This window comes from Podarcis raffonei, chromosome 7 (genome assembly GCF_027172205.1).
Source record: "Podarcis raffonei isolate rPodRaf1 chromosome 7, rPodRaf1.pri, whole genome shotgun sequence".
NCBI classification, from domain to species: Eukaryota; Metazoa; Chordata; class Lepidosauria; order Squamata; family Lacertidae; genus Podarcis; species Podarcis raffonei.
The window spans coordinates 67,556,297-67,568,886 of record NC_070608.1 but is presented as its reverse complement, the minus strand read 5'-3'; the positions used below and the strand labels follow the sequence as shown (position 1 = coordinate 67,568,886).

General features: G+C 43.6%; 1 protein-coding gene across 2 annotated transcripts in view; it reads left to right on the top strand.

Moving 5' to 3' along the window:
• PHLPP1 (PH domain and leucine rich repeat protein phosphatase 1) overlaps nucleotides 1-12,590 on the top strand; it is a 162,656-nt gene that overhangs the window by 92,640 nt on the left and 57,426 nt on the right. For both annotated transcript variants that reach the window (XR_008331573.1, XM_053397055.1), the window contains exon 4: nucleotides 12,386-12,552. Coding sequence is in view for 1 of the 2 variants with exons in the window: in XM_053397055.1 (XP_053253030.1) it covers nucleotides 12,386-12,552 (167 nt within the window). In the remaining variant the exon portion in view is untranslated. The remainder of the gene's footprint in view (nucleotides 1-12,385; nucleotides 12,553-12,590) is intronic.

The window sequence follows — 12,590 nt, the reverse complement described above, 5'->3', positions numbered from 1 at the left end:
TCAACACGGACACCTCCCTTGTCCTCTTAAATGGCAATGGCGCCCACCTGAGAGGTGCTGGAATTGGAGAAAAAGCCCTGCTCACCTCATTTTCCTCATAAGAAGGTTCCCTGCCTTCCTCTTACCTAGTGCTCAAATATTATACATAGGCCCATGTATTGTATACATGAGTTGAGATGCATTTGGGGGGACGAATGAAACTTAAGAAGGTTGAGCAAGTTGCCACGAATGTGACTGACATATCTTTGTGGTTCATGGTTTTGCTATTCGCAAATGCGTCCTGTTCTAGAATCCATCCCTTTGTGTAAATTTGCATTTGTGCCGTAAGTGAATACAGTTCAGTGATTGAAACTCTTCCCCACCCCACCAGTTCCTTTTCTTGCTAAATATATATTTAGAGAGCTATTGGACTGTGTAGAGAAATGTTGAGATTTGTGTGTAGTTGTGTCATCTCTAAAATTTACTTTTTAATGAACACTTGGACATGGGGAGAAAGTTTCGTATGTATTTGGGGGGGGGGAGTGATTTTTTTTGGGGGGGGAACGGTATCTAGACCTGGATTGCCATGTCCTTGATCAGAGTGGGGAATTGTTTGGACCAGATATTGCTGGACTCCAGCTCCAGCTCCAATCGACCCCAACCAGTATGGCCAAGAATCAGAGATAATGGGGTTTGTAGCGCAACAAAATCAAGAGGGCTGAAGTTTCCCCAATCCAGTTCTACATGCACGTATGTATTCACACCTATAAACTGCAGGACTAGAACAGGATTATTTTATAGTCCCTCTTCATGTGTTAATTGTGTGAAGGGGCTCCACATGATTAAAAGGGCAGAGAAGCTGTGCCGTTGCCTGTGGTTGCAAGTGCTTGGGATGGACGTCTGAAAAGGGGAAGCCTGCATTCATAGACCTCTGTGGGGGCTGGAATCCGGAATCAGTACAGTGGTACCTCGGGTTAAGTACTTAATTCGTTCCAGAGGTCCATTCTTAACCTGAAACTGTTCTTAACCTGAAGCACCACTTTAGCTAATGGGGCCTCCTGCTGCTGCTGCTGCGCCGCCGGAACACAATTTCTGTTCTCATCTTGAAGCAAAGTTCTTAACCCGAGGTACTATTTCTGGGTTAGCAGAGTCTGTAACCTGAAGCGTATTTAACCTGAAGCGTACGTAACCCGAGGTACCACTGTATTTCCCTAGTTTGGTGCGACAGTCTTATTGAAGATAGATCAGAGTTTCTTTTGCAGAACTTTGAGGAGAACGTTTTGGAACTTAGAAGAAAAGAAGTACTCTTGGAGCTATGTTGCTCTTAGAACACTAAAGAGTTTTCAATTTACCATATGCCTGGTCATATTTACCAGAATAGATTGACTAATGGCAGGATCAGAGTGAACATAACATTGCAGTTGTGGTGTTTTAAACAGCAACAGAAAACACCATATGGTATGCAGACCACCTGTTCCTTATAGGATGTCACTGGCAAGTTCATGTAATGGATTCTTGTGCTAAACTCTGAACACTTCTTTATGCTGAAGACAACTGATGGGTGCTCTTTACGTGGTCACTCAGGGCTGAGTCAACCAAGGATGAACACTGATTCATAAGTTATCTGCAGCCATGTAAGGGCTACTTCTCTGTGGGTGCTTTCCATGCTGTTCCAGTATTGTTTTGAAGCAACATTATGCATAGCCTATGGGTAATGACATGGTTTTGGTGCTTGTGAGTTGTTGTTGCCCTCCTACCTTCTGACTGGGCAAGCTTTGGATTTTGTTGTTTAGTCGTTTAGTCGTGTCCGACTCTTCGTGACCCCATGGACCAGAGCACGCCAGGCACTCCTGTCTTCCACTGCCTCCGCAGTTTGGTCAAACTCATGCTGGTAGCTTCGAGAACACTGTCCAACCATCTCGTCCTCTGTCGCCCCCTTCTCCTTGTGCCCTCAATCTTTCCCAACATCAGGGTCTTTTCCAGGGAGTCTTCTCTTCTCATGAGGCGGCCAAAGTATTGGAGCCTCAGCTTCACGATCTGTCCTTCCAGTGAGCACTCAGGGCTGATTTCCTTCAGAATGGAGAGGTTTGATCTTCTTGCAGTCCATGGGACTCTCAAGAGCCCATAATTCAAAAGCATCAGTTCTTCGGCGATCAGCTTTCTTTATGGTCCAGCTCTCACTTCCATACATCACTACTGGGAAAACCATAGCTTTAACTATATGGACCTTTGTTGGCAAGGTGATGTCTCTGCTTTTTAAGATGCTGTCTAGGTTTGTCATTGCTTTTCTCCAAAGAAGCAGGCATCTTTTAATTTCGTGGCTGCTGTCACCATCTGCAGTGATCATGGAGCCCAAGAAAGTAAAATCTTTCACTGTCTCCATTTCTTCACCTTCTATTTGCCAGGAGGTGATGGGCCCAGTGGCCATGATCTTCGGGGGGTTTTGGGGATAGTAAGGAGCTATGCTGAAGGCATGCCCTGCCCATATGATTCCTGGATCTAAATGGTATTGAGGTCCCCATAGGGAAGTGACTCCATCCTTGGTTGAAAGCGGTGAATGGTGAATCTTTTACTACTGAGAGATGCATTTCCACACTCCCAGCTTTTAACAAGCTCCGTGATGGGGCACACAGATTAGAAACTGTTTCTCCAGCCAAACTGCCATTGATGTAATAATCGTTTGGTTCTTGCTGTTGTTGTTTAGTCGTTTAGTCGTGTCCGACTCTTCGTGACCCCATGGACCAGAGCACGCCAGGCACCTCTGTCCTCCACTACCTCCCGCAGTTTGGTCAGACTCATGTTTGTGGCTTCGAGAACACTATCCAGCCATCTCATCCTCTGTCGCCCCCTTCTCCTTGTGCCCTCCATCTTTCCCAGCATCAGTGTCTTCTCCAGGGAGTCTTCTCTTCTCATGAGGTGGCCAAAGTACTGGAGCCTCAGCTTCACGATCTGTCCTTCCAGTGAGCACTCAGGGCTGATTTCCTTAAGAATGGATGCGTTTGATCTTCTTGCAGTCCATGGGACTCTCAAGAGTCTTCTCCAGCACCATAATTCAAAAGCATCAATTCTTCGGCGATCAGCCTTCTTTATGGTCCAGCTCTCACTTCCATACATCACTACTGGGAAAACCATGGCTTTAACTATACGGACCTTTGTTGGCAAGGTGACGTCTCTACTTCTCAAGATGCTGTCTAGGCCTGTCATTGCCCTTCTCCCAAGAAGCAGGCGTCTTTTAATTTCGTGGCTGCTGTCACCATCTGCAGTGATCATGGAGCCCAAGAAAGTAAAATCTCTCACTGCCTCCATTTCTTCCCCTTCTATTTGCCAGGAGGTGATGGGACCAGTGGCCATGATCTTCGTTTTTTTGATGTTGAGCCTCAGACCATATTTTGCGCTCTCCTCTTTCACCCTCATTAAAAGGTTCTTTAATTCCTCCTCACTTTCTGCCATCAAGGTTGTGTCATCTGCATATCTGAGGTTGTTGATATTTCTTCCAGCAATCTTAATTCCAGCTTGGGATTCATCCAGCTCAGCCTTTCGCATGATGTATTCTGCGTATAAATTAAATAAGCAGGGAGACAAAATACAGCCTTGTCGTACGCCTTTCCCAATTTTGAACCAATCAGTTGTTCCATATCCAGTTCTAACTGTAGCTTCTTGTCCCACATAGAGATTTCTCAGGAGACAGATGAGGTGATCAGGCACTCCCATTTCTTTAAGAACTTGCCATAGTTTGCTGTGGTCGACACAGTCAAAGGCTTTTGCATAGTCAATGAAGCAGAAGTAGATGTCTTTCTGGAACTCTCTAGCTTTCTCCATGATCCAGCGCATGTTTGCAATTTGGTCTCTGGTTCCTCTGCCTCTTCTAAATCCAGCTTGCACTTCTGGGAGTTCTCGATCCACATACTGCTTGAGCCTTCCTTGTAGAATTTTAAGCATAACCTTGCTAGCGTGTGAAATGAGTGCAATTGTGCGGTAGTTGGAGCATTCTTTGGCACTGCCCTTCTTTGGGATTGGGATGTAGACTGATCTTCTCCAATCTTCTGGCCACTGCTGAGTTTTCCAAATTTGCTGGCATATTGAGTGTAGCACCTTAACAGCATCATCTTTTAACATTTTAAATAGTTCAGCTGGAATACCATCACTTCCACTGGCCTTGTTATTTGCAGTGCTTTCTAAGGCCCATTTGACTTCACTTTCCAGGATGTCTGGCTCAAGGTCAGCAACCACACTACCTGGGGTGTACGAGACATCCATTTCTTTCTGGTATAATTCCTCTGTGTATTCTTGCCACCTCTTCTTGATGTCTTCTGCTTCTGTTAGGTCCTTACCACTTTTGTCCTTTATTATGGTAATCTTTGTACGAAATGTTCCTTTCATATCTCCAATTTTCTTGAACAGATCTCTGGTTCTTCCTATTCTGTTGTTTTCCTCTATTTGTTTGCATTGCTCGTTTAAGAAGGCCTTCTTGTCTCTCCTTGCTATTCTTTGGAAATCTGCATTCAATTTCCTGTATCTTTCACTATCTCCCTCGCATTTTGCTTGCCTTCTCTCCTCCGCTATTTGTAAGGCCTCGTTGGACAGCCACTTTGCTTTCTTGCATTTCCTTTTCATTGGGATGGTTTTCGTTGCTGCCTCCTGTACAATGTTACGAGCCTCCATCCATAGTTCTTCAGGCACTCTGTCCACCAAATCTAAATCCTTAAACCTGTTCGTCACTTCCACTGTGTATTCATAAGGGATTTGACTTAGATTGTATCTTACCGGCCCAGTGGTTTTTCCTACTTTCTTCAGTTTAAGCTTGAATTTTGCTATAAGAAGCTGATGATCTGAGCCACAGTCAGCTCCAGGTCTTGTTTTTGCTGACTGTATAGAGCTTCTCCATCTTTGGCTGCAGAGAATATAATCAATCTGATTTCGATACTGCCCATCTGGTGATGTCCATGTGTAGAGTCGTCTCTTGTGTTGTTGGAAAAGCGTGTTTGTGATGACCAGCTTTTTCTCTTGACAGAACTCTATTAGCCTTTGCCCTGCTTCGTTTTGATCTCCAAGGCCAAACTTGCCAGTTGTTCCTTTTATCTCTTGATTCCCTACTTTAGCATTCCAATCCCCTATAATGAGAAGAACATCCTTCTTTGGTGTCACTTCTATAAGGTCTTGTAAGTCTTCATAGAATTGGTCTATTTCAGTTTCTTCAGCACCAGTGGTTGGTGCATAAACTTGGATTACCGTGATGTTAAAAGGTCTGCCTTGGATTCGTATCGAGATCATTCTATCATTTTTGAGATTGCATCCCAGTACAGCTTTCGTCACTCTTTTGTTGACTATGAGGGCCACTCCATTTCTTTTACGGGTTTCTTGCCCACAGTAGTAGATGTGATGGTCATCCGAACTGAATTCGCCCATTCCCGTCCATTTTAGTTCACTGATGCCCAGGATGTCAATATTTATTCTTGCCATCTCATTTTTGACCACCTCCAACTTACCCAGGTTCATGGTTCTTACATTCCAGGTTCCTATGCAATATTTTTCTTTACAGCATTGGACTTTCCTTTCGCTTCCAGGCATATCCGCAACTGAGCGTCCTTTCGGCTTTGGCCCAGCCGCTTCATCAGCTCTGGATCTACTTGTACTTGCCCTCCGCTCTTCCCCAGTAGCATGTTGGACGCCTTCCGACCTGAGGGGCTCATCTTCCAGCGTCATAACTTTTATATGCCTGTTGTCTTTGTCCATGGAGTTTTCTTGGCAAGGATACTGGAGTGGCTTGCCGGTTCCTCCTCCAGGTGGATCACGTTTGGTCAAAACTCTCCACTATGACCTGTTCATCTTGTGTGCCCTGCTCGGCGTAGTTCATAGCTTCTCTGAGTTCTTCAAGCCCCTTCGCCACGGCAAGGCAGTGATCCATGAAGGGGTTGGTTCTTGCTACATACAGTTTATATATATTCCTTACATTGCGCAAACATGCTGCCTTCAAACAGTGCAGTTCTTTTTTTTTGCTTCATGTTCACTTGCAACAGAGATGGGAGTTTGCTTGTGCTGCCTGCAGATAGTCAAGGTTAAGGGGACAGTGAACTTTCGTCTTGGCAAATTTATTGGGAACATGTGAACAATTCTTCTTTTGCGGGAGAGAAAAGGTTCACCTTCATGCCTGAGAATATCAATACATTGTAATTTGAGGAAAGCCCACCCAAGGGTAAATCATTTCACAGTTGGGCAGGGGCGCAGACCATAAAAATGATCATAGGTTAAATGAATAACCCTTCTAGTTTGTTAAAGAAAGTACTGAGGGGGAGGTCACTGGGATAATAACTGATGGGACCAGTTTGAGGATTTCCCTTTGCAATGCTTGCATGTGATTGACACCTGTCAAATTTAATAGCAGGTTACATGCCACAACTAGATTTCCTCCTCTTCCTATAACAGACACCATAGCCAGTAGAGGTAATGGGAGTTGTAAGTTCAACATCTAGATGTCCTCTGGGGGCCTATAAGATGCTGCTGCTGCTGCTGCTTCTTCTTCTTCTTCTTCTTCTTCTTCTTCTTCTTCTTCTTCTTCTTCTTCTTCTGTAATGCAATGGACTAAGACAATTTGTCCCCCATACTGAAGCCCTGTTACTAATGAGGGGTTTCTTGGAGGGTATGTGTCATCTGTCAAACCATTAACTGATAGTACAAAATGTGGCAGGTCTTCCTTTCTCCTAAATTAGACAATGTTTTTATTGAGGAGCCTGAAACGTGGAGACAAAGTTGGGACTGAATGATGTGATTTTTGTGGCCGTTTCCCTGGCTATTTATGTAAAAAGAAGCATTTAATGTGAGATACAATTCCTTAATTGTAACGTTTGCTTTTACAAGACTTGACAGGTTCTGATTTTATGAAGCAAGGTCATGCATATGTTCCTGTCAACTTGTAATTTTCTGCTCAGTTAGATTTTATATATGTTTTCTTAAAGGAATGCTGACAAGAAAGCCACATACCTTCATTTGACAGTTAAAACAGTTTTTTTATTTAGCTTACGTAGTTTAAACCAGTGAGATCAAATCTGTTGCCACCACAACTTTGTGTCGGGGAATGTCCTACAGTCGCTTGACCCAAAGAGGTGTGAGTTCAGGTTTCCACTTGGCCACAAACTCAGGTAGTGATTGTTAAAATGGGATAACTTCTATGTACTCCACCCTGATCTTCCTGGTGGGAGGGCAAGCTGCAGGACCATAGTATATTGTTTTTATCAGGGATGGGGAACCTGGATCTCTCAGACATTGATAGACTCCCTCAGTCAGCATGGCCAGTGGTCAGAAAGAATGGGAGTTGGAGTCCGAGAAGACGACTTGTAGAATCTTTAGCAACAGAGGCAGGGTATAAAATTGGCACTTTTTGCAAATGGCACTTTCTCGGTTTTTGTTTTTGTGGACTATGTTTTTGGATGCATTGGCTTCAAACTGTGTTTCTGAAGGAGGCAATTTTTTAAAAAATTAAGAGTTCACAGAATTTCAGACGTTCAAATGGGCACCTAAGAGTCATTTTGTTCAACTCCCTGCAGTTCAAGTATCTTTTGCCCACTATGGGAATCAAACCCACAGACCTGAGCCTAAGCGTCTCATGCTCTACCAACTGAACTCTAAACCTTCTTTTCCCACCGCCACCTGTATTGTTCTGGAAAGATGAAGTGTGCCCCACTTCCCTGTCCTGTTTTGGTGCTTCTACATGCCATACAAAGAAACTTGGATTTGCCACGTGAGATTTATGACTAGAGATGGAGTTACTTCTGTGCTGGCGGGATAGCTTTATCCTCAAAATAATTCTCAGTACCCAGAAATTATCTAGAGAGGATGCGGTTATGACTTTGTCTTTCTGTGGGTGAACAGCAAGTGGTTTTCAAATAATGATGATTTACAAGACTCTGCACTTTAGAGTGCAAGCTAGCAATAGAACATGCTTCAATTGCTTCCTCTTTCTGCTATCAGACTTGCATGGCATATCTTGCTTTCTTGAATTCCTCTTTACTTCTCGTACAGAATTTACCGGCATTATTTTATTAGGAATGGGACCCACACAGTTGCCAGTGCTCCACCCAGGTGCTCATAATACGCAGATTTCCTGTAGTTTTAGAAATATACCTTAGGACCACCGTGATCGGCACCCACTATGAAATGGTTGAGCCTGCCTTCTTGCTCCAAAGTGGTTGTGGGGGCAGGAGGAATCCTCCCCCCCGCCCCCATGAAAAGGTACCACTCAAAGTTTGGCTTTGTTGCCTGTAGGGCCGCTAGTCATCTCTTTTTGCGCCAACCAAGATTCCCTGCCCCTCCCAATTTTTTAAATCCCCCCCCCAATAGGCTTTAATCAATGGCTTGTTTTGAGGGGTAGCCTGTTTTTGTACGTTTGATTCAAAGGATGGTAGAGTCGGAAGGGACTCTGAGGATCATCTAGTCCAACCCCCTGCAATGCAGTCATCTAAACTAAAGCATCCATGACAGATAGCCATCCAACCTCTGCTTAAAAACCTCCAAGGGAGGAGAGTCCACAACCTCCCAAGGGAGACAGTTTCACTGTCAAACAGCTCTTACCGCCAGAAAGTTTTTCCTGATGTTTAGCTGGAACATGTCTTGAGTTTCATTTGGTTTATAATATGCGTAAATGTATTTCCTGTTTGGAATAGCATTGGTGTCGGGGTGGGGGTGGGGTGCTGAAAATCCCCAGTTTTTCCTCTTGTTAATCGGTATTTTGTGATGCCAGTGACAGATTTCCAAATGGGCTCATGGGCCCCCAAAACCAAGCAAGTTCATTTGTTAGATTAACTGTTTTTAAACCCTTGTTTATAAATTCAAAAGTGCTGTCTGCTTAGGCAGCACTTTAAAAAACAAAACTGCAGTGCTTACCAAAAACCAGGGGTGGCAGGTACCATTTTTAGCAGAAGGATTCTCTTGTGTTTAAGCAAACTTTTTCAGCAGGGGTCTGGTCCACTGTCACTCAGACCTTGTGGGGGGCCGGACTATATTTCGGGGGGGGGGGTATGAACGAATTCCTATGCCCCACAAATAACCCAGAGATGCATTTTAAATAAAAGGACACATTCATGTAAAAACATGCTGATTCCTGGACCGTCCGTGGGCCTGATTCAAAAGGGGATTGGGCCAGATCCGGCCCCTGGGCCTTAGTTTGCTTACCCATGCCTTAAACACTAGTTCACACCCCCTGCTATGTTTTGTTGGCTAGCAAAGAAGATTCTCCTTTCCCATTTCACGTAATTCCTGCCCGTATTAAAACTCTAGAATTGGCTTCTAAGTGGGGCTTTCAGCTGCTGCCTTCTGAGTGATATACAAATAGTATGTAGCTTTGTATAGAGCAAATTTTCATTGATGGTGGTTAAATATGAGCACAGCTTTTGAAAAGTGCAAAATTAATTATTTCTATTATTTATTTATTGGATTTTGTATACCGCCCTATACCCGGAGGTCTCAGGGCGGTTCACAGAAAAGATCAACATAAAAACGACTATAATCAAAATAAAAACCACATCCCAATAATACCCACCCCCCAAAATTAATACACAACTGTATTGCTTGTGTAATCACACTTTTTTATTTCCCATGCATATGCCGCTGTGGATTTGAGATTATGGCCCATGCAACAGCCTGCACATAGTTTGCATGGTAATTCCAACATGAAATTATTCCAATTATCAAAGTAAGTTACGTTGCCAGAGTGCTAACTTGAGAAGCAGTTCTGAGATGACCTTTGCGGTATATTAGTTGGCATTGTGAGTAGGAGAGTTCCTAGTTGGAAAATGGAACTGGAGTAAATTCACGGGATGCTTTTCACACATAACACTAAAGGCACTATTTTCACATAACTATCTCTTTGCCAAATGGAAAATGTGCATTGGCTGGAACATGTATTTGACTTGAAAGGCGCTGTGTCTTCTGCTTTCTGACCTTTATTCTGTTTTGGTTTTTATCTTGCTTCCCAGTCCCAGTTGGGACCATCATCTCACAACATTCATTCATACACCCAAATAGGGCCTTTTTATTGTGTGATGTGTGAAAATTCTCAATACTGGTGGGGAATGTCCTTAAGAAATTTGAATTCTTGTTCTTGCTTGCTTCCTTTTTCCTTGGAGCTAAAATGAGAACGGTTTTCCTTTCATCAACTGCTCCATAAATGGGTAGAAGTGTCCCACCTCCCTACCTCAGTAACTTGAAAGCTTATGTAGTACGGTGTAAGTTGCCAAGAGCCAGGAAGAATCTGGTTCCAGTCTCCTGAGTCATGAATTCCTTGGCCTTGTTCTGAAATAAGTATGATTTATCGGACCAGGATTACAGTACGTTTCCGAGCACAATTCAAAGTATTGGTGCCGACCTTTAAAGCCCTAAACGGCCTCGGTCCTGTATACCTGAAGGAGCGTCTCCACCCCCACCGTTCTGCCCAGACACTGAAGTCCAGCGCCGAGGGCCTTCTGGCGGTTCCCTCACTGTGGGAAGCCAAGTTACAGGGAACTAGACAAAAGGGCCTTCTTGGTAGTAGCACCCGCCCTGTGGAACGCCCTCCCACCAGATGTCAAAGAGAAAAACAACTTCCAGACCTTTAGAAGACATCTGAAGGCAGCCCTGTTTAGGGAAGCTCATGATGTTTGACGGACTATTGTATTTTAATATTTTGTTGGAAGCCACCCAGAGTGGCTGGGGAAACCCAGCCAGATGGGCGGGGTATTAATAATAATAATAATAATAATAATAATAATAATAATAATAATAATAAATTACTAGACAGACCTGAATCAAGCCACCACCTCTCTTCTGAGACCCTCCTTTAAAGTGTGGGAATACTAAGGTTGACCTGATTCACACTGCTATCTATTGTGAGATTTACCAGGATAAAGCATATAAAAGTGCTTGAAATACCCTATATTAGAGCCCAGTGTTCCTGTGACCATGCCTCTCTAACTTGGGCAGTTTGGATTAAGTTTTCTCTTCTCGGGAATCTTTGTTTTTCACATAACCCAGTCAAACCCAGCCAGCCTCTCTCACTGCCAATGTTCAGCCATTAAGTTCTCCAGAGCAATGAACTCCTGCCTCTTTTCCCTGGGTACGGCTTGCAAAGCCATTAGTATTACTTCGCCTTTTCATTTCTGTCCAATTTAGATGATTCGTTTGATTATATTCTTAGCTGAGGTTTTAAAAAGCCGCCGCAGTAAAAACGTCAAGTGAGCAGCATGGCTTTATTTGGTGCTGGAATGAATAGCTGAAAGATCTGTATAACCTTGCGATGGGGGCAAGCATGGTGGGCTATCCTTTTCTGCCTTTGTTTCCTTTTCACCCAGTCAGGACATACTCTGCTGACCTTCCCGAAATAGCCTTTTTCTCTGGATCAGTATTTGCATTATGCACAGAGAATGGAATCCTTGTATCCTAACTTGTAGGCGTCCAGCAATTAGTAAGTTCACCAGCTAGTATGTGAAGATTCTGTTATTTTGCCCTGAATATTCCCTCTTCACCAGGTTTCTCTTTCACCCTGAGAGACAGGCTAGAAATCTAAAATAATGATATTTGGGGGAAGGAAAGAAAAAGGAGGAAGTATACCTTTCCTGACTCTGCATTCTTCCTTCTCTGAGGTTTAAATCAGAGTTTCCCAACCTGTAGGTCACATAGCCTGGGCAAGTGGGTCGTGGGCTTTATAAATAAACAGAATGGTTATTTTTTTTGAACCGATGTGATGTGCTGGTATGATGGACAACTCTTATAATATGCCAACAACAAAAAATAACACTTTGTTGAAACTTGTAACCGAATATCAGAAAAGCCTGAGTCTTGCATCTTAACACTTGGGAAGTGCTCTCTGACCAATGGCGGCAGATCCAGTGACGGTTTGCCCCAAGGTGCTCATACAGGGAGTTGTTTTGAGTGATTCTTACAGCTTTGCCTTTGAAGCACAGGCACTCTGACATCTTTCAACAAATTCCACATTAATAGGAGAGTTGCGCAAATTTTTGCTTGAATGTGCATAGGCAAAATTGCAGCTAAAATGCAAGCTAAAATTGATGGATCACAATAGTAAATAAATTTGGACTTGTGGGTTGCCATAACTAAAAGGTTGGGAGCCAATGGTTTAGAGGACTCTCCAGGCCCTTGGGGGCATGTTTTTGCAAAATATACTGTATTTGTGATGCGTGAATTGGGGTGACCAATTACTATATTCATGGGCTTACCACACACAGACTGACTGACTGACTGACTGACTGACTGACTGACTCACTCACTCACTCACTCACTCACTCACTCACTCACATAAACAGGTATTCCATTAAGATATAGCAGATAACACTACAACAGGAAGTGCCCCAGGTCAAGCAAGAAGCCAAATGCTCGTGTTTCGTTGATTTTAATGTTGTGGTTCCTTGTTTCGTTGTAGATTGCATCGCAGCGAATAAGCTCAGTGGATCTCTCATGTTGCAGCCTGGAGGATCTCCCTGCCAACCTCTTCTATAGCCAGGACCTCACTCATCTCAATTTGAAGCAAAACTTCCTAAGGCTGAACCCTAGCCCATCCACAGCCAGGGGACTGAACGAGCTACAAAGGTACATTAACAAACAGCTAAAACAAAAAAATAATTTGT